At 39.6% G+C, this 22855-nt stretch overlaps 1 protein-coding gene across 2 annotated transcripts in view; it reads right to left on the reverse strand.

The window, feature by feature from the left end:
- CDK14 (cyclin dependent kinase 14) overlaps positions 1-22855 on the reverse strand; it is a 320901-nt gene that overhangs the window by 95724 nt on the left and 202322 nt on the right. For both annotated transcript variants that reach the window (XM_082044834.1, XM_082044833.1), the window contains exon 11: positions 10993-11056. In XM_082044834.1, the coding sequence (XP_081900960.1) occupies positions 10993-11056 (64 nt within the window). The remainder of the gene's footprint in view (positions 1-10992; positions 11057-22855) is intronic.

The raw sequence follows: 22855 nt of genomic DNA on the forward strand, positions 1-22855 counted from the left end.
GTATCTTATACTCCATATTTATCAGGCAAAGCGAAGGAAAACTAGGGGAAAAACATGGATAGGGTGAAACCCTGTGTATAGAGAGGCAAATGTTAGTCCTGTATCCTTAATTTCAAACTCCATTTATATGCTGTGTGACTGCAGATAGTGCTTCTCCTAACCATTGGTATCAACTCTTCCCCCCTTCTCCAAGCAGATTTGAGGCTTCTTAAATTATTTATAAGGAAAGAAATGGCATATTGATAAAATACGGCTCACAGTTTTCTAAACAATTTTGTGGTCAACCAGTCTAGTTAACTTTCATGGACAGTATAACTAGATGGGACTGCTGTGGTTATTAAGCCCAGCCTTGTGTACAGCTCTTAGTACTTTCTTGAATTAATCCCTCTTTAGAGAATAAAAACCAGAACAACAAAACCAACTGATTTTTATTTCAGAGCTGCCACAACAGAGAAGCTACAACAATCTTGTCCTTGAGCTTGTCCATCATGATCCATTTTTTTAAATCCAGAACTGTGAAACCACAATATTACATACCTATGAACACCAATCTTGCATTCACCACACAGGCCAAAAAAGAGGTAGCTTAAGCTCCCAACTTTTATCTGAGGATCTCCTGCTTGTGGCCAATTAATGGCAGAATGGGAATCCGGTCTCACAATTACATCCCCAAGTTTGCCTCTAAGTTACTTTTCAGAGTGAATGACTCTCACACAGCTGTATTAATGCCTCTGCACTAGATGGATTTAATACAACTAAATCTAAAGCTACACATATGTGTTTCCAACCAACTGCATGAAACTGCCTTTTATGATACTTTCAAGCACACAGCTTTGGTTTTGTTTTTGAGATGCTCCCATTGACTCCACCATAAAAAATAGTAATATCAGCCAGTAGGTCTTGTGTGTGTGATCCTAGAAGTACTGTGGAATTACCATGAATGCTCCCCTAAAAAATAATATTTGTCTGACATATATTATGCATGGCAGCAGCACTGGCAAACTAAATCTCGGTCCAAGCTTGTGGAAGCAACCCTGTGTAGCGAAAGCTTACTACCCCTCCCTCAGAACAGAAAGGCAAACAGGCAAGAATTTCATGCAGACACTCACATTGCCAGCCACCCACCCTCCAGCACATGGAAGCCGCTGTCAGGAACGTGAGTCAGACTGTCTTGCTGAGGCAGCTGCTCACTCTCTGAGATTAAAGACTCCTGAAAATACATTTACACATCAAGACGTGCTCTCAGATGTATTTTGAACTCTTACAGTTCAAATTGTGAGCATATATGCTAGAGTTCAAATCTTTTCAGGTTATTCTTATTAAATGTGCTTATTTTGAATAAAAACACTGGAAGACCAACACAGTAAACTCATCTGAAATTTAAAGTAAAAAGTGTTATTTTAATTTCCTCTATGCAAACACTTAGATATTTGCAAATCTTTTGGCAACAAATTGCGGTAACAAAATTTGATCCTCTGCATTTTTATCGCAAATATACAGTCATCATCCTCACATGTCTCACTGTTAAAGAGCTGGCTTTTCACAAGGGTGCTGTATTTCACTAGTCAAAGGTGATTTTTGCGTATGTGAAACAAAAGAAAGAAGAGATTTTTGTTTTTGCTTAAATCCCACAGCACCTGAAAGTGTTCATAATTTGGTTCTTAGAAGACCAAGTTAGCCAAATCTTAACTAATTGCTGTGTAACGAAATCCCCACATAGGACAGCATAAATGAGAGTAAACACACAGTACTCATATTCCTTACTGTAAAGAAGTAGTGATTGCATGATCTTTCCATAGCATACCATTTACGCTTAAGATTTTAAAAGAGTATAGCAAAGGAGTAGGCTAATATATGACATCCGCAGCTCTGGGAGCCCACCCTCGGACCCAAAACTTGCTGTTCTGCTGGGCACTACCCACCACCCGCTCAGATGCTGGGGGTGCCGCTACACAAACATTCTTCCTGCAGTAAATGGATTTGATCTGCTCTCTGCTTCAGACCTTGCAGCACAACTTAATGCTTCTTGTGTCAAGGAAGTTTTTGTGACTGTGTCCCACAAACAGGAGCATCTACGAAGCTGTTGGAATAACAACTACAAGATGGAAGCAGAGTGAGCAGCCAGAGGGAAGAAAGGGAGAAAATTTCTTGAGCTCAGTGATTTGACAAGCCTGATGCATCAAAAAAAAATGTTCTTAAAACAACTGCTCACAAACAGTACTCAGCTTGAAGGGTTGGGGGAAAAAAAACCCACAACTGTGCCAAAAAGCTCATCCATTACACCCAGCTGGATTACGCGGTCTTAGAAACGACAGTATTCCTATTTCTTATAGAAATAGACAATATTTCTATTTCTTTCTATTTCTTATTTCATTTAGACAAGGGCTATACAGCAACACTGTTCTATACACGTACTCGCTCCTGTGCCCACATCTAAACCTACATGCTCTCCACTGCAAACATCATTATCTGCCTGATAAACACGTTCCATCTGACAGCCCTGCATCAAGGGCAGGTTCAAACAGCAGTGAATTTCAGCAGAACTCACTAGTGAGCTTATTAGCAGACCACTGAAGGAACTACTGGTCTGCTGTGAGAATTGAAAAAACAAGCACTTGCATTTTAAGTAACATGAAACAAGATGAGGGGTTTTTCTATTTTATCAGTCAGAAAAGCACATGAACTATTATACCTTTGCCACCGTTGCCTTGAAAGGACCTAGAATAGGCAAGAAAAGCTATGTAAGGAATTAGAAGCAGACTACATTTTTATTTTTTAGCTCCTTTTTAGCACTATTGATAACCAGCTGCTAGTCTAAACCAAAAAATTTAAAATGCAGTTTGACTTCAAGGCATTTTTTATGTTGTTAATCAAAACATGCTGGCTAATATGCATTTCTTGATTAATGTTCTTCTCTATTTAAAACCAAATGTGATTAGCTTAAATGCAAATATTTAAACATCACCATAATTAATATTTTGAAAAGTCTAATGCATGATTTCTTTAAATGGGTTTTCTTTACATTTAAATTAAAAATCTAAAGTGACTAACTGTACTGTGATATGTAAGACCCATGCTATTTTTATTAAAAGATTCAATCCTAAAAATATTTAAATTATGTTTGCTAAAGATATAAAGACAAGCATCCATGCTGACAATGAAAATTTGAGAACCATTTGCAGTCCTAATGTGCAATTAGAGTTTTTATTGAAGTCCAATCACAGCTGGAGTTTTATCACGATCATGAGGTAAAGTTTGCTTTTGTATGCCAAATGCCTTGAGAAAAATTACTTCCATTCCCCACCCTCTATCTCTATCCCCTTTCCTTCCTCCCCAAAGCACCTGCTTTAGCAGAGCACAGGCTGTGTAAAGAGGAAGGATAAATGCTGTTTTCTAGATTCTCTACTGAGCATGGATAAAAAAATGTAATTCTAATAATCAGCATTGTCTAAAGCACCGGGCTTTTATAGTAAATACCTCCATCTTTTAGCAGTGCCCTCCCTGGCTCCTTTGCATATATAGTAGTTCAACTTTTCAGTTTCATGCAATATTCTTTAAAGAATGGTGAAAACATTGACAACTCTGCTTCCTTTGGGTTGTGGATACCAGAGACTTGAGGAAATACTGACTGTTACAATTTTGCCAAAACTAAAAAAGAGGGGGAGAAATTTGAAATTAGTTCTCTTTTATAGATCCCTCTCTTTCCTTACTTCAAGCACGCAAATTCCTGAAGACTACAGTAAGTTAAATGTACTTGGCACTGTCGTCTGGCTGAGACACCATCACTGTCCATGTCCATACTTCTGCAGCAACCTTCCTCCTCCATCCTCCAATACAAGTGCAAGGCACACTACTTACTGGGAATGGTCCCCAGCCCACACTAACAACCAAACCATGCCCAGGAATTAATTATTTGGAAGTGCTAGTTGTTGTAAGCTAAAGGCATGGTAAAGACTACTCCAACAATTTAACAGCAGAGACTCCCACATCGCCTGGGAACATTCACTGGCATCAGTGTAGATGTAAATAAACAAGATATTGCTTCAGTGTGTAACAAATTGTTGACAGACTTCAGTGAAACTCTATAGCAAAAACTATTACGAAAGTTTGAAAAGCCATATGTCCTCATATACAGTATTTCCATGGGCTTGTGGCAAATGAGCTTAGTCTCTCAGCTCAGCCCTACTCCAAATGAAGACTTGATCCTTTGTAAAAACTTGGCTATCAATCAGCTGTTAAGATGTAGGTAGACAGATCATATTTCTAAACCAAATCTATAGTTATCGATCACCTGGGAAGCAAAGAAGAATTCCTGAGTCAGAACACCAGCTCTGCAGTGGTTTCATTATTCACAGACTCGAGATTTTTTAATAAATCCATGAAGTATCTGTCAATCTCTGGCAGACTCTGTTATGCACTATTTCCTATGAATGCTGTTTTCTCTCTCTGGTTTCTTTCTGTCTCCTACTTTCTCCTTGAGGAGAGTTTCTTTCTCTTAACTCTTTCCATTCTGACTTTAAGGATTCTCTTTTAAAAAACAGTACTCAGGAGATGTTTCTGCTGTCTCATGAAGGCACCTTTCAGGTATATTAATTCATATTATATCTGATCACCTCTTGAACTCAGCAAGGTTCAGGCTTCCACATCATCAGCTAAAGATTAAATATTTAACTTTCTTTCACCTACAAACAGTATTGTAAGGAAACCAAGACACAGTGAACATTACAAAGCAATCTCATGCTTTCTCTACCTTCCTAACAAGTTACTACTTGTCCTCAACCTCTCCATCTCTTCGTGGCCAACATCACCTCATTTACCTTCTGTTGTGGCCAAATCTTACCTTCTACCACTGTGCCCACTGACAGTACCTTCTGATAAATCTTTGTTTAACTTCCCAGGATGGAAGTTACACAACATCCATCCCAAACACTGACTGAGAATGTAGGAAGAATGAGGACTTCAGTGTAGATGTTGATACAAAAGTCTTATCTTGCTCAGTTATTTGGACAGGACTCCGAATCCAGACAAAATGGCTGGAGGAGAGAGGAAGACTCCAGACTAAGAAAAACAGGAGATTTAATGACAGTAGAGAGAATAATACAAAAAAATCAGGAAGACTCAGACACAAGATTGTTAAGGAAGCAGCTTCTTTTGGAATACTGCTTCATGACTGTTAAGGAAGCAGCTTCTTTTGGAATACTGCTTCATCTCCACTCATGCAGATGAGACAGTAGATGCCTATTTTCTTTTTGTTCCTGGAAACATCAGTAGGGTGGATCAGTACCAGTGGTTGGATCTGTTTTAGTGCAGCAAATCTACACATTTCTTAAAGTATTGTAACAAAAGAATAAATAGTGAAAACATGTTCTCCAAGTCATGTGTCAGAGGGTCATATTCATCACTTACAGTGTCTCTGTCCAGTAACCTGTAAAATGAGGCTTCCATGCTGGATGAAACCTTGAGATTTTATTGAAACAACTACTAATGCTTTGTCATAATTTCCTCAAACTGCCTTCCTAGTTAAGGACAGATTATTTACTTCCACAGTGATTCTGAATGGTGGGTTACTTTGGCAATACCTGAGTACTGGAAGACCCACTCAGGATTATAGGAGTCATAACAGTTACAAAATGCATCATAGAGGTAACCTGAAGTTACTGAAATACTTCTAGAATTTTCAGATGGATTATTTAGTTCATCCTTAAGTAATTTACTAAGCAAGACATGTGTGTCTGTGTACACAAACTGAGAAGACTGAGGCTGAGGCACAGAGGAAACTCAAAGACCAGGTCAACTTTCAGCTTTAATCATCTCCTGGATTACTTAAAGTATTTGTAAAATGGAAACTAATTGAAGATCTCAAAGCAGGCAGATAAAATACAAGTTGTTTTCTAAATTTTAAATGGCAAAACAAATTACAACAATTTTATTTTCAGCTGCTAAAATGACTGAGGTTAGCGGTTTAGATGGTGTACAGCCAGCCACAGCCAGCCTTAGGAACACATTTCTTATTCAGCCTCAGAAACATTCCCACATATTAAGATGTCAGAGATCGTTGTTGTTTATGCACTGGTTGCTTTCCATAACAATCAGACACTTGGCCACACTAATGGAAAAGAGACTAATGCCACCTTTTACAGACAAGTTTTCCTAGTAAACTGTGATTGACTCTCTGTAGCAGAGGACTGTGCCCTACCAAATCACAGCATGAAAAATAGTTATTTAAGTCTGTATGCAAACATGAAATCCAATGACCTTTTGTTTCTACTCTTAACATTCTTCCCAACTTTACAGGCATTTAATGTACCCAGCTTTTTTTGAAATACAGTAACTATTTATTACCGATACTTTCTGTTCAAGTTCCATTCTTTTACACTTAAACAACTCACTTTACAGCATCAAAGCCTTGCGTGAGTGGATTTCATATCCTCACCACCAGTGCTCTCTGTACTTCTCAATTTATCACACTTACTGTTTGCAGTTATCGGTCTTAAAAGTCACAAAGATACATAAAGCCCAGGAGTTACTTAACCCCATATTTAAATGCAGTGATTTCACAAATCTTAAGGGATAATAGAATTCGTTCAGATTTGGCAAGACATTTCACGTTCTCTCCTGCATTCTTCTGCTAAGGAAAGAAAAAGACTAAGCCATCTTAGATGTATTATTAAAGCAATAACCTCCATTCTTGCTCCAAATAAGTCAGTCAGAAGAGCCTTTCAGTCCCGTACACTAAGGAAGTTCTCTCTAGGGCTTAACAACAATTTCAGGCCAACAGGGAGGGGAGCATGGCTGGCTGAGCATCTGTGGAAGGGGACAATGCAGCCTTGCGGTAGCCAGAAAACTTTTGTGCACAGAATGGCATGAAGGAAATCAGGGTTTTAAGAAGCAAAAGAGAACCTGGTATCCATGACCAAACAGCTCCAATGACCCTAATGGCATGAGCAGATAGTTTAACTCCAGCCCAGCCCACAGGTCAAAGCACTTTGTACAGAGCATGCTTTAGATACTGGTACCCTAGTATGATCCTAGAAGTGACATGTTTTGCTGCTCTAACAATTCTACACTTTACCAACAAAAAGTCCAATTACTCAGTTTTGGGGTATTTCAGCCAAGCTTTAGTCGTCCAATTAGATTATGCTTTCTATTGCTGTAATTTCTAAAATCAGCAAATAAGGAACAGTAAAACAAACAAGCAAAAAATCCTTTTACCAAATCCATGAAGGATATGGGGTGGTACAAAGAGAGTGCAGAACATAGTACGTGTGCAGAAGAGGGCTTTTTCCTTTGGAGTGTTCTCAGACTTCCACAGTGTACAAGAATTAAGGAGCTCAGGACTTTGCATTAACAGGCCCTAGAAAGAGTAAATAATTGCCAACAAGAACAGTAATTACTCTGACTTGCAAATTCACATACTTCACAGATGTGGAAAGGATCTGAGAGAATAAAGACCATATCAGGCAGAAATGGTGAAAATACTGAGTGACCATTTTCTGTCTTGGGGCATCTTTTCTCCTGTCCCAGTTCTGCGTTTGTATAAATATTATGTATTCATAGCTGACAACATCCATTGCCTGCGATGGAGAAAATAAAAGCAATGCCTGTATAAAAATTAGATTTAATGAAGTGCCTACCGTGGATTTATTTCCTGATGTTCTTCTGTAGTAATAAACCCCCATCCCTTAAAACACTTGGAAGTCAAACAGAAAAAAGAAACCAGGACATTTCTTGGCTGCCATCTACTGTTCAAACTTTTCTGTATCACACAGAAGAATAAAAACAAGAACAAACCCAAAGATCACTTACTGTCATCTCCAGGTTTTCTCCTCCTCTTTACTATTCTTGGCTAAAACACAATGTCTTTGGACTGCTGTTAAACCCCACTATATTTCTGTGAGGATTCTGTGTATATGCTCACCTTTTAACCAGTAGCAAGAATGAAAAACACAAAAGCTTGTAAACGTAATGACACACTGATTTAAGGAAGAAAACTAGTATTCTTGGTATTTTAGTGAAAAACTGTACTTGTTAAAAAAGTTCTACTAATTCACAGACAGTAATGTAGAGAGATTTCACCATACAGCAATAAAACAGCAGTAGGACAGAAACCAAAAAGCAATGTCCAAGAAAGCTGCCTGCCTTCCTCTTTCTTGAGGTTTTGTGTTACTGTCAGGATAAGTCCCACAATATATTTGTTCATCTCTCTTATTTTGAGACCTGCCTAGATCTCTCTGTCCTTTTCAACTCCCCTGCCCTATCTCCTGCCTCTTTGCTGCCCCAAAGAAGCCACTATTATCTTGCAGATTTGACTAATATGACAGGCTGGAATTAAAACTGGATCACAGAATCACAGAAATATTAGAGATCGGAAGGGACCTCAAAAGATCATCTAGTCCAATCCCCCTGCCAGAGCAGGAACACCTAGATGAGGTTACACAGGGAGACGTCCAGGCGGGTTCTGAATGTCTCCAGAGTGGGAGACTCCACAACTGCCCTGGGCAGCCTGTTCCAGTGTCCTGTCACCCTCACTGCAAAGAAGTTTCTTCTCATATTTAAGGGGAACCTCCTGTGTTCCAGTTTGTACCCATTGCCCCTTGTCCTATCATTGGTTGTCACCGAGAAGAGCCTGGCTCCATCCTCGTGACACTAGCCCTTTACATATTTATAAACATTAATGAGGTCACCCCTCAGTCTCCTCCAAGCTAAAGAGCCCCAGATACCTCAGCCTTTCCTCATAAGGGAGATGCTCCACTCCCTTAATCATCTTTGTTGCTCTATGTTGGACTCTCTCCAGCAGTTCCCTGTCCTTCTTGAACTGAGGGGCCCAGAACTGCATACAATATTCCAGGTGTGGTCCCACCAGGGTAGAGCAGAGAGGGAGGAGAACCTCTCTTGACCTACTAACCACCCCCCTTCTAATACACCCCAGGATGCCATTGGCCTTCCTGGCCACAAGGGCACAGTGCTGGCTCATGGTCATCCTGCTGTCCACCAGGAACCCCAGGTCCCTTTACCCTCCACTGCTTTCCAACAGGTCGTTCTCCAACTTATACTGGAACCTGGCGCTGTTCCCACCCAGATGCAAGACTCTACACTTGCCCTTGTTATATCTCAATAAATTTTTCCCCACCCAACCCTCCAGCCTGTCCAGGCCTCGCTGGATGGCAGCACAGCCTTCTGGCGTGTCAGCCACTCCTCCCAGCTTGATGTCACCAGCAAACTTGCTGATAGTACACTCTATTCCCTCATCCAAGTCACTAATGAATATATTGAATAGTACTGGTCCCAGTACTGACACTTAAGGGACTCCACTAGATACAGGCCTCCAACTAGACTCTGCCCCATTGACCACAACTCTCTGGCTTCTCTCCTTCAGCCAGTTCACAGACCACCTCACTACCCGATCATCCAGTCCACACTACCTCAGTTAACAGCAAGGAAGCTGTGGGAGACTGTGTCAAACGCTTTACTGAAATCAAGATAGCCTACATCCACTCCTTTGCCATAACTATTCACCTCGTTACGTCCTCATAAAAGGCGATGAGGTTGGTCAAGCATGACTTCCCCTTGGTGAAGCCATGCTGCCTGCACCTAATGACCCTCTTATCCTTGACATGCCTTGAGATGGCACCAAGGATAAGTTGTTCCATCACCTTTCCAGGGATGGAGGTGAGGCTGACCAGTCTATAGTTACGCGGGTCCTCCTTCTGCCCTTTTTGAAGACTGGAGAGACATTTGCTTTCCTCCAGTCCTCAGGCACCTCTGCCGTTTCCCACGACTTAGCAAAGATGATGGAGAGTGGTCCTGCAATTACTTCAGTCAGCTCCCTCAGCACCCACAGGTGCATCCCATCTAGACCTATGGATTTATGGATGTCCGGATTGCTTAACTGGTCCTTAACCCAGTCCTCATCAACCAAGGCAAACTTCTCCATTGTCCTGAAATGATGCCAGCTTGACACAGTTTATGACAAAAGCTGGAGGGACTATCATCTGCAATAAAGGAGATCCAGTTTACTGAGAGATCTTGGGCCTGCGAGAAATTGGATTCCTGGGTCAACTCTGTCACTCCCAGACTTTAGTCATACAGTTATAAACTGAAGACTCATCCTAGTAAAATATACTGGGAGCCAATTAAGTGCTTCATCTGAACACATCTAGTGACCTTCTCTTTGCTGTCTAGTCCAAACCCCGCACAGCAGGTCCAACAAGTTCAGGCTGCTCAGGTCCTGTCTGGTCAGGCTTTAAACAGGATGGAGATGTCAAACCTCTCTGGACAGGCAGTTCCAGTTATTTCACATCTTCATCAGCCAATGTATCTCCTACTCACTCGCCTGCTCCGTATGTTTAAAAAACGGTGTTTCTAAGATTCTGACTCAAAAGTTCACATTACTATACATATTCTATAAATACACATGCATACATATATAGCATAATGAAGCTGACCACACACTTACAGTCTCTAGAGAACAAACTGCTCCCTCTTACACAAAGGTATCAGATGGTGAAACAGCTTTTCAAGAATGGTCGTAGAATATGACAATTTCAAGTACAATGCATATTAAAAAACTGAACCTTTGTAGAAAGGTACTAACAGATGATCTAGTAGTAATTTCACCTTTCACAAAGTCTTTTCTCTACTGTTTAGTTTCCTTTAGCATTCCACAAAGTTCAGAGTGGTCTGCAGAAAAGTAAAACTGATCAGAAATCAACCTACCAGCAATCTGAAAGGTACAAGACTCAGTGGCTAAGGAATGCAAGGAGGTGAGGGCTCATACTGTAATTAACAGGAGAAAATGCAAAGGGAACCAAAAGAAAGCAGATAAATTAAAAGAAAAACAACCACCCTGAGCACAATAAAAAATCTGCAGCTGGAAAAAAGTGCATTGTGGTTCAAGTACTGTGTACCAGGTCATTTTGAAGCTTGTGGGCAGGAGTGTAATTGTCTGTGTCCTGTATTTCCAGGAAGAGAATTTGAATGAACTTGACCTACCTGGTTTGAAATGGGGTAAAGAGTGGACTCCAGGCCATGTATCTTCATTTGGTGTTCCAAGTACCTGTGCATAAAATTAAAAAAAAAAAAAAAAAAGAAATAAAAAGAAAAAAAAAAGAAAAAAAAAAAGGAAAAAAAAAAAAAAAGAAAAAAACCACACATTGCTTTAATGGAAACAACATAGCATTGCATAAAGCCACTCCTCCAAAGAGCTCAATGTTCCTTACAATCTAAACTTTAACTAGGCTTAATTATTGGGGGAAGTGAGGGAGGAAGAAAGTACAAAAAGTTAGATGATTACCAGTGGAATCAGTAAAGCACATAATGGTTCTGTGTTCCTGTGGGGTTGCCTATTTAACCAATATATGTTAAAGCTACTTTCCAATGACTAGTGTCAAGCTACCTGCATATCTCAGAACACTGATATTACACAGGCTAGATATTTTACCTCAGAAATAATTTAAATCCCTGAGCAGATACCAAATGATGCTAGGACAGAAGATTTGCACAGATACTGAAGCAGATGACCAAGGGACTGGCATGAACAAGAATGCACAGTAAATAATTGTCATTTTAAGTGGATGTAATATACATTAAAATAGCACATTTTTAGGAAATACAAATTCTATTGACCTATGCATTATGCTTTGTTCCTTTTCATTTCAATTGTCCTCCTTCTTGTAGTGTGATTCAGACTTTCAGCAGCAAAGTATTTAACACTTCTCATGTGCATCTTCCAACCTCTGCACACATGAAAATGTCACCCCTGTGTCTTTGGCACAAATAATAAATAAATTGAGAGAACTGCTATCATTAGTTCTCCCAAACCTGTTCTTGCTTCATGAGATGTAACTGTTAAAACTTGATGTAAGTGGAGCTGAGAGGAACACCTAATGCAGCAGCTCAACACGTGCATTTTGAATGAGTTGTGGAATTTGATATTTCACTAGCAGGATCTTCCTTGTTACAAATTTACACCCAATTTCTAACATGAATGAAAATGCTAGGGACTGTTTTCAATATTTGCTATAAGCTCAGGCCATGAAGTAAAAGGCTAATATTCTAATGTGAAAACATTTCACACTAGCTGGTGCTTGTTTTGCATTGTCATAAATGTACAAAATCCCCTGCTCCTACCTGCAATGCAAATCTGAATAAATTCTTTCAGATCAGCATATCTAGAGTCACTGTGATATTCTGTGGTCACTCACACAAGCAGAAAACAAGCACAAAGTTAGTGTGAAAATCCTTGGTCCAAGTATGTGAAAGTTTGTGACACCCCAGGGCAGGCTGCAAAACATCTACTCCCAGTCATTTGGAGCCAAAGAATTTTTTCTTGTAATTGTGTCTGCTGCAATATACATATATATCAGGAGCATCCAAGGCAGGACTGCTCTAGAATATGTGTTGTACTTCTTAAACTGTGTAAACTATGCTTATGTCAATAAATTCAAGCTTAGAAAAAAAATCTTAGAAGCAAGACTGGGAAGCTAACCCACAAAACATTTCTCTTAGACTCTGCCAGAAATTTATTTCATGAAATTTAGAAACTGGCTTAAAAACTTGAGGCAAAAGTAAGTGACCTCTTAGATAGATACAATTCATACCTCCCAGGTGTGATTTAAGACTCTAGGGACTCAAATATATTAAGCAATTTACAATACTAATGTATATCTAATGTAAGAATATTAATGCAAAGACCATATTTCTCCAGTATCAAATACAATAAGAAAATAGTCCAATTTATTTGTGGTGTGACCAGGAGGAGATGAAAGCAGAGCATGAAGGTGTCAGAGAAACAAAAATGACAGTATCATTTCAATTAGACAGTATTCATTCATGTGGTTATTTGGATATGCAAGTTCACTGATTTTATTTGTAAATATTATTTGTAGGACATTGCTTTCAGTCCTCATGAAACATACCTTAATCAGCATTTGAATAAGATCAAACCTCACCCTGCAACCCTCAATCATCACAACACCCATATTCATTTCCTTATTGCTATTAGCGAGAGAAGAGTTCTCTGATTAAACACAGAAGAAGTCAGGAGACACTGTTGACACTATGCCATGATTAAATCAATTTGCAAATAACTTTCATCTCGTTTGTGTATTAATCAAACTCCTGGTGCCAAGCGCCCTCCAGACCAGGAGAGGGAGCCCGTGGATTAAAAACACAGATTCTTGCATCGGTTTAAATTAAGAAATGCAGCCCTCAATTTTGCAACTTAGAAAATCAAAGGAATATTCTCTCATGAAACGTAATGAATATAAGAAAATTAGCCACATCCTTCTAAATATATGTTCTTAATTGTATATTATTTTAGATGAGACATTTTCAGCTAAGGGACTGTACAGATGAATGTTAAAACCAGCTAACAAAATCTAAAACTTCCAGTGAAAGGTAGAATACTTATCAGACCAGTTTAATATAGAACTTGGATTATTCTGATTTTCAAGGTACCACCAGGTCTAGTAACAGAGGGCTTCACGGGAGACCACTTTTAATGAATCTTACGTGACTTACTTTTTTTTTGGTTGTTTTACTAGTTTTCCAATCCAGTTCTAATATTCTAGCACATCTGCTGTTACACTGCTTAAAATCCAGCTATGAACAAATTCTGTGCATTGGAGTATTCACACCGCCTCCACTACTTACACTTTCTGTCAAGGGTAGCAGTCAGGGTCATTTTCTGTCACCTAAATACCTACCATTTTCAAGGTAGGGGCCACTCTGTAGTTCAGGGGAGGATCCAGACAATGTATTTTAATGCATAGTACAAACAGTGTAAAGATCATCCTTCTTCCATATGACTTTCAAAATGCCCAACACAGAAATTCACAATATGGGACTATCGACCAGCAAACAAGGAGAAGACAGCAGTGGAACAGCTGTAGGTTTGGATAAGATGGAACAGTCACTGTCCACAGGTATGTCAACATAAAGAGATTTGTAAGCATCATTTTGCAAGTGATGCTTTTAAGCAGCAATCAATTCAATTTTGATGATGGGATTAGGCAACCCAAAGCAAGGAGTTTTGAAACATACTACGAACAAAGCAAAGTGGAGTTCACATATAACACCACAGTGGAGAAGCCCTGTTTTAGGGCTTACAAAAGGGAATTAAGGACTAATAAGGGACTAACTGTCTGTTAGCAGGTAAGGCTGATTATCCATACTAAACCACTGGCACCACCTTGGCATCTAACTGAGTACATGAGGGAGCTGGCTGTAGCAAACCAGTGTTTACCCAGCCAGTGCTGGAGATCAAGTCTAACCTTACAGCAGCCAGTGGCAGTGGAAGATACAGGAGATACAGCAGCTGGGGACAACAACTGAACAACAGGAGCTGTTATTTCACGGGTGACTTCCTAGCCCTACACTATCCTTTCCTGGCCCACCACTTCTCATCCCAACCACACCGCCGAGAGTTCTGTCTCTTCTACAGTTTAACAGTTTTTCTTTCCCTTTCGTGTTCCAAAACATGAAAATAACCACTACTGCCAGAGCAGTCAAGCCCCAACTTGATACTGTTGCTTATGTTTACCACTGATAATTATTTGAAAAAAATAAGACTAACTTGTTTGCTTTCTCTACTGATAATTTTCTTCTCAGTGAAGTAAACATTCAACTTGCATGGTTTGATATCCTATGTTTTTAATTGAATTACTAACACAAGAATAATCTACAGTTCTCAAATTTTGAATGGATTTAATGTTTTCCAGGGACCAGGATGGTTGGGGCTTCTGCAAAGCAAACTCCAAACCCTACTGGGGTTTTGCTGTTCCACCCTTCATACAGTTGTAACATAAAACACCCTGGGCTCTTTTAGTCCCTAACTAACGAGATAAAACGACCTTCTAATTTGAAACTCACTGTTCAAAATCAGGATCAGATTCTAATCTACTTTGTAGGGTGAGAAATCTATTTATAGGAAAATAATAGATTTACCTCAGGGTACTGAGGGCCAAATACCCTTACTGTCAGTAGACATTGTTACAATTTGGCAGAAAGTTACAAAAACAGAACCTGTTGTTCAAGTTTCCACATAAAAATATTGCCCAGGAAATGCAACACTAATGCATTAAGGTCTCTTGCACTGACTTAAATTTTTAATAGAAAAAAAAAAAAGAAGTTGTTTGCTTTCTGTGTCTGATTTTACAAAGACTCATCATTCCCCCAATTAACATGCTCCCTGGTGTCCAAAGGAGTCATTATTTTATGGTGAGCATTATGCCACTCTATCAACAGAACTAGTCATACATATCGTCCTGTGTTCTGCTTTGAATGCAAAATCATTCCCTACTGCTGCCACGTAATGAGGTCATTCTGGGTAACAATTTGTCCAGAGAGATCACCTGAATCTCTTGAGAGGAGCAGCGATGCAAATCTTTCCCACCAGCTCCTTCCCAAATGCTCACACAATTAATAAAGAACAAGCATTTCCATTTCCACTACAGCTTTAAATATGCAAACCCATATATTACTGAAACAATGCTTTAAAATCTGACAGTCCTCAAGAAAGGCAATGGTTTGGACTTCAACATGACAAAGACTGTGCAGCTAGGGGTATTATTGGGGGTTTTGTAGTAACAGAGCAGTATGACAAGACCAGCAAGCAAATGAGCTGCCTTTCCTTAGACAACATTATGGAAATCAGGCTAAGCAATTTTCTGAATTTTCAAGTTTTTTCACATTAGGCCAACTTGACTAAACAAAGTTTAGTAAAAAAATGTCAGGAGAGTGGTTTTATTTTTCTTTTGATAAAAAGGGGGTTTTGTTGAAAAATGCCATAGAATTTTAACTAGAAGTTACAAGCTGTATGTAGAAAAGTTTTCTTATTTCATTTTACTTTTTAAGGATCATCATGATTTCTTTCTGCTCTTCCTATTTCCTGGGTAAAACATACTGCGTTTAGTCAGTCCTTAGCTATGATGTACCACGGGAAACAACAGCTGAGGAATTGAACTTAATAAAAAGAGGAAGAGGAAAAAGTACCACAGAGCCATTTCCAAATCAGTAATCTCTCTCTTCTGAGTGAGATATGGAAGTTTCAAATGTTCTGTTTTCCAACAATAATTTGCTATATTCTCCCAAAACATGTATTTCTAATGAAACTTTCAACTTAGCCAAAAACCTAGGAGTCCTTTTCCTTAGAGGAAAGTGTGTTGCTGCTTTAGATTTGGCTCTTGAGAAGCAGTGCAAGTTCCAGAGTTGCACTATGGCAGCTCCATCACTCCCAGAGCCACCTCTAAACAGGGAATGTCCCATCTGGTATGGAAGAAGAGAAGCTTACGTGGTTGTTCTCCTTTGCTGTCTGTCCTGGTGCTAAGCCATCTACCCAGGTGACCCAATTATTGCTGCACTCCCCTCTGGAGGATTAACTGTTGGGTACATCTTAATCCCATCTTCCACAACCAAGGAAAGTGCTGTATTAGCACCTGATAATGTCAGTGAGCACAAAACATGTGTAGTAGTGAAGACTTAAAGTAGGAACTTTGTCCTTCATCTTAGCATTTGGTCTTAAAAAAAAATCAGCAACTATTTGTGTATTATGCATGCTGACTCAGAGTCTGCTAAGTGACAACTGCAGTGAGGCTTCCTGCGACTCTCTGCTGGGCACGATGGATGACAGCTCAGTGTCAAGTTGAATATCCAAAAGATAGTGACAGAAATGAAACTGCCTCAACACCAGTAGTTTCTTCACATCAGGAGCTTAGCAGTTCGGTTTCCATAGGGACAATAAACCTATCAGTTTGTGTAATGCACTTACGCATTTGTTAGATAGAGGCCAAACACATTTTAACTTTGGGAAGGTTGTGGGTGTTCCACGATTATGAGCTGCATTGAAGAAGTCACCTCATTATTTGCTGAGATGGCAAAAATATATTTATTTGTATTAACAAAAAATAAAGACCATATGCCTATTCACTGTCTTTGAGATTTAAATTATTGAAGCCTTGCTTCATTAAATTAATGGTAAAAATGATATATAGTTCCTAAACCAAGAATCCACATCAATTCAAATGTAAAACAACTGAAGTAAGACTATGTGACCAAGCCAGTCTCATCCTATGTGGAAAACACTAAAGGCCTTGTTCAGCACCTGAAAACTGTATAGTTAAAATGTTTTTTCTTAGAAAACTCCTTCTGTATTTTTTCAGCCAGCTGTCATCAAAACAACCCTTCATTATTCCCATACAGACAAGAAAGAAAATACCAGCCAAAGAGAGATGCAACATATTAAGCATACAGAAAATGAAGTGATGTAACTTGTATGATTCCTCTTCAGAACAAAAGTGTTAAACAAGAGCCCCAAGCTCTTTACAGACAAAAATCAGACATGCAAATTCTTATGTATAGAACAGGTTGTATTTTTTGCTTCCTTATGTCTCTGTAAATTCTATCAAAGTCATTAAAAAAGGCAGCAAAACTTGCAGTGATGACACAGGTAGAAGGAAAAAGAAATTCACCCTAACCATTTCATATGCACAAATGTAAAGTGTAACAGAAAATGTTTAATGTGGCCTGCATTCATTCAGGTCATTAAATCAGAATTACGGATTTAAGAGAAAACAAGGCTGGTTAGAAAACAAGCTTATTGGAGTATTTCTTTTGCAAGTTATTTTGTGAATGATATAAGCATTGTCAACAACAACAACAAATTTTAAAAAACAAGGTAAGAAATTATTTCAAGAGATCTAAGTCTCTGCTACACAGATAATGAGTACAGGACACAACAGCAACATAAAACAGAGAAGGCACCTCCTCATCAATCCGATAAACTTGTTTCTGCTGTAGGTGAAGTAATGCTGTTCTGTGAAAAAACAGAAGTTACTGAAGCTTATTCTCTGATGTGAAAAAAAGAACCAGTAAGAACAGAATGAGGCTCGCCTACAGCAAAAAGGCCAACTCTTTCAGCCTTCGAGTGGAATACCGTCATTCCATTGTAGGTGAGTAATAAAAACACTTCCTTTGAGCATAAGGAGTGATTTATGATGAAGCTGGCTTCTCAAACATTTAGGTAATGTGCCAGCGTGGATGAGGGAAGCAAAACATGAAATTAGTATCAACATTCCCACAAAATTTTAACAACACACATTAATTAAAGAAAATCAAGTTCAACTAATATTTGTGCTTTAGCTCTGTTGAGGATGAAAAATGAGGTACCTGAAACACTAAAGAACCCAACCATTCTTAATGTCCTTTCCCCATAAAAGCAAAATACAAAGAAGTCTTGCCAGGAAACCTTTTTAATACGTGATTTTTCCAACCTCACTTTGTGTATATAAATGATATTTGAGCAGCTGCCTGATCGAAAAGTTCCATTTATCCCAACACTGTTTCCATGCAGTTTGCAGCTCAAGTAAACAAACTCATCATTCTCTTCATACCCATGGTAACCACAGCTACCTTTTTGCGGGACCCTGGCAGAGACACTTCTGCAACTGTGCTAACACAAGGAAGACGACAGGGACCGGAGGCTTCATAACCACACTTGTCCGCCTTTGCAGAGCTGACTCTGCCTACTCGCTCTGCACAAGCTGGGTGCAACAGCTGGGAAGAGGAGGAGGAGGAGGGACAGAGCAGGCATCACCACAGACCCAGCGCTGTAGACCATCATGACAGGATTAAATTAAATCCCTAGCCTGACAACAAAGCACTATCAAGGTTTGCTATGCCCGTTTCCTTAACTGCTCAGCCAGAGGAGAGGGTTTTTTATTCCAAAAAGGACCTACTGAATACCTACTACACTTGAAATCACAGAAACAGCTCTCAGTAAGATGACTTCTAAAAACTAAATCTGCCCATAACCCAATCTAAATTGGAGAGAGAGGAAAAACAGAGTTATTTAATTTAAATTTCACAATGAGAAAAAGCAAGTGTGAAACAACTTCTTCTGGGCTGTAGCATCCTCTTCCTGCAGGTAATCACATCTCATCATAACGCCCTATTATAGTAACTTACAACTTCCATAAAGGTTCATGTAGTGGAATAAACTGTGTTTTTATTTAGCGATTCTTACTAAAATACTTCTGTGAATGAGACGAATGATAAAAATGCTAAGAAAAGAGGATTTGGCAAATTTATTTTGAAAACCAAGGGGCTTATGCTGGAGGAAGAAGATCTGAAATTAGCAGCAAAAGGAGAAAAGTAAAACTTCTGACAGAGGCTGCACTCTCCCTCAAACCAGTGCCACGATGCAGCAGTTTAGCCAAATTACAAGTTAATTAAAAAGTGTAGCACATGCAAAAGGAGACACTGTTTAGTTCCAAAGTGTAGCACATGCAAAAGGAGACACTGTTTAGTTCCAAAGTGAAAAGAGTACTCCTCTGTGAGGATGCTCCATGCTGAAGCAGCAGTACTGAGAACTTGTCCCTCCTGCTTTCCCAGCCACCTGTGCTGAGAAGCCTCCTTCCGTCTGCAAACAATCCTATCATCAGAATAAAAAATTCTGACATTAAACTAGACTTAGTGTCTCTGATATCTGCTTTGGACCTGCAGAAACTATAAAACATCTCAACTGAATGAAACTGATCCTTAGCAAGAAGAGACTTTGAAAGTTTTTGCAGACCTGAAAGCTGTGGATTAGGAAAAGACTGGGAAGAAAACTCACGCAGAAGACTACAGCTGACCTCAACAAGGCAAGTTTGCTCTTCTGACACTGACAGAGCTTGTGAGCTCTCAAATGAAGTTACAGAGGGAGAATGATTTCACCAAGGAAGATCTCAGTCTTAATACATGCGAAGAAGCAGCTGCTGCTGATTTCTATGCTGGAAGGTCTCTTCCTTAGGATTTGGGAACAAACAAAATGGTTTTCTTCACTGCTGAGCAGAAGGAAGACGGCAATTTTCTGTCAGAAGGACCCCCTGGCTCACAAACCATGCTTGTTTACATATCCTTTAAAATCTCCTCTGATTTACTCTGTACAGAAAGGCATATACTCTGCATTTCAGATTCCCTATCCTGTTTGAGTTGTAAAGCCTTTGGAATAACCCACCCAAACAGACAGCCCTCTTCTAAATATGCTCTTTAAAGATTTGTTTCAAGTTTTTTTACTTACTTTTTTCTTTAAACGAAAAAAAGGTGGGGGGGGAGGGGGAGGAAAGGCCAAAAGCCTGTGGGAGGCTTTTATGAAATGTACTTCCACAAACCCTGCTGTGCTGGCTCAGCAGCTGGCTCATTTGAATTCCAGGTATGCACTACACAGGTTTTTTTTGGAAACTCTGGCTTATCAGAAAAGCAATGTTGCTTTTGGATCATAAAGCTGGCTTTATGGTCTTTTTGAAGACCATAAACCTGGCTTAGTTAACACACATGAATTCCTACTAAGTGTCACAGTGTACAATCCCATTGGCATGGGGAAAGCCACACCATTGCATCGGGACACTTAAGGGCTTTAAAGCTGCCATTCAGACAGAGAGCTTATTTAAATAATTAACTGACCCAATTTATGCATCTTCCTTTGAATCATCATAAAAATAGCCAGGAAAACATTTTTATTTAAAATAAAATTATGTTTCTTCACTGTACCATCATTTAACTATAACTATTTGAACAAACCAGCATATGCAGGATCACATCCATTCCCAGCAAGAATCATCACTGCACCGGGATCTGACACAATGGCTTTTATAGAAACCAATCCACACTTTCCCAGAGCAAAACCCCACTCCAAAGCAGTGAAGCAAACTGTACTTCTCAGATACTGGAAACCCTTTGTCTCTGACCTGGTGCCCACTCACACACATGGGAGGAACAAGTGTGTCACGTTATGACAGCATCCCAGGACTCACCACCCCGTGTGCACAAGGAACAGCATCCGCACGGCACAATAGAAGCCCATGACTGCTCCCTGCATGACAGAAATACATTTGCAATAGAGAGGAAAACTGCTATACTAAGGCAGATGGAATATTATGGCTGGGCTAACTGAGCTGCTGAGCTCACTATCTGAAAAAAAAAAGAAAAAAAGTTAATATAATGCAAATTCTTTGTCTCACCTAAAAGTCCTGGGGAGATAAAGTATACCGAGACCTATATATTGAGCCTGGTTCTCGGTTTCACAGAACAGCGTGATACCAGAATCTGAACAGATCATTCAGAGTTTGCCAACTCCTTATTTTGCCAACTGAGGTCTTGATCTTGTTATAATCTCAATTTTGAATAGATTCATGCAGCCACACGGAGCCCAGTGAAGCAGTGGGTATTTTGTCAAGGTTTTTCAAGCAACCGTTTGTTCAATTTGCAGAGAATGAAGGCAGCCAGTCATGCTGCCATTTGAAGAATGTGCAGGTCCAGGTGTTACAATATTTCTGAAACAGTGAGTGCATTAATAATGAGCTCCAGTTGTGTTGGGTACATGTGCTAGATATATCTGCACTCTTCCTGGATGTCTAAGTATCCTGCTGATTTCTATACTGAACCTTATCAGAATTCCCAAAGCAAGTAATTTTTAAAATGTCTAACCTTATCACTAAAAATCTATTTCAAGTGATTCAGTTTCAAGTGTGCCTCCTACAAACTACGGCAGCATGATGCCTGGTATATTCATTCCAAAGAGCAGTATTTTGCTGCTAAAAAAGCAAGAGTTTTATACTTCTATCCTTCTGAATCATAGGAACAGAACAGACAAGCAGAATGAATAATGAAAAACTCTAAGTATTACAGAAATATTTTTTTCCTAAAAACGGAGGAAATGTCAGCCTGCTTTTGATGGAGAGTCACTGACTATAAAAGCAGAAGAGACATTTTAAGTGGGGTTGGGGCAGAATCCCAGGGAGATACTCATTCTCATCCAGAAGACAGTAAGATCAATGGGGAGGCTGTGGCTGAACAGAAACTGCATCCCACCGCAGTGTAGTGAGCTGGCACACCTCACCCCACAGCACTTCGGAAGTTTCTAGCGAATTATTTACTAGACCATCTACCCATTCTCCTGACACTTTCTTCATCCATTTCCTTGCAAGTCCAGTAAGAGGGCTGGGTTCATTTTCCCGACACCACAAGGTACATGCCCAAATGCAGAGATCAGAAGTGGGTTTTGAAAGAGTGCCAGATTTTAAGACACTCGGATTTTCTGAAAATTGGAAACTGTGTAGTTTAACCATTTATTTCTAATTTAGCAGCTGTGGCTTAACAATCAGCTAGCAGGTGGTGTAAGACTTTTCATTTTGCTTATTTAAATGAAGGTGAAAGCAAGTGTCGCCCAATTGGAAGAGGGAGCTGCGCTCCCAGCTTCAGTGAACCCATTTGTTTGCTTTGACATTAGTGTACTCAGTAACTTTGCCTGTGACTTCTGAGCTCTCAAAAACACCAGGCAGGAGGGATTAGGGTGTACTCATCTCCTGTCTCCATTGAAACTTGCTTTAAGCCATATGCAGGGCGGTTGCAGTTGTAGTCCTTGCTCTTTGCAGCCTCATTTTGGGCAAAAGGGGTCTATATCCCTGGAGCTGCTGGAACTGTTCCTCTCTGCTGACTGGAGCTGGGAGGACTGGGCAGGATTTGGAGAGTGTAACTGCCTGCAGCTCCAAAAGGAACTGAGGGGGCTTGCATTGAAACAATCAATGATGAAATGTGGATAAATGAAGGCAAATCCACAAAAGATTGGAGCTGGTAGCACCTGCATATCATGGTCCACTGTTTTCTTCAGAAATGCAAACAAAAAAAAAAAACAAACCAGAGGGGGAAATGGCTAAACAAATAAATAGGATATGCAAATACAGAAACGAAAATTTGCAAAGACACACGAGAGAGCTTCAGTACAACTAGTATTTAATAATGATGGAAAGTAAGAGAAAGAATGGAGTTGCAGTTTCTTATCACTCACCCCCAATTAATTAAGGTCCACAGAAATGCA

Source organism: Streptopelia decaocto, assembly GCF_964273445.1.
Source record: "Streptopelia decaocto genome assembly, chromosome: 2".
NCBI lineage: Eukaryota > Metazoa > Chordata > Aves > Columbiformes > Columbidae > Streptopelia > Streptopelia decaocto.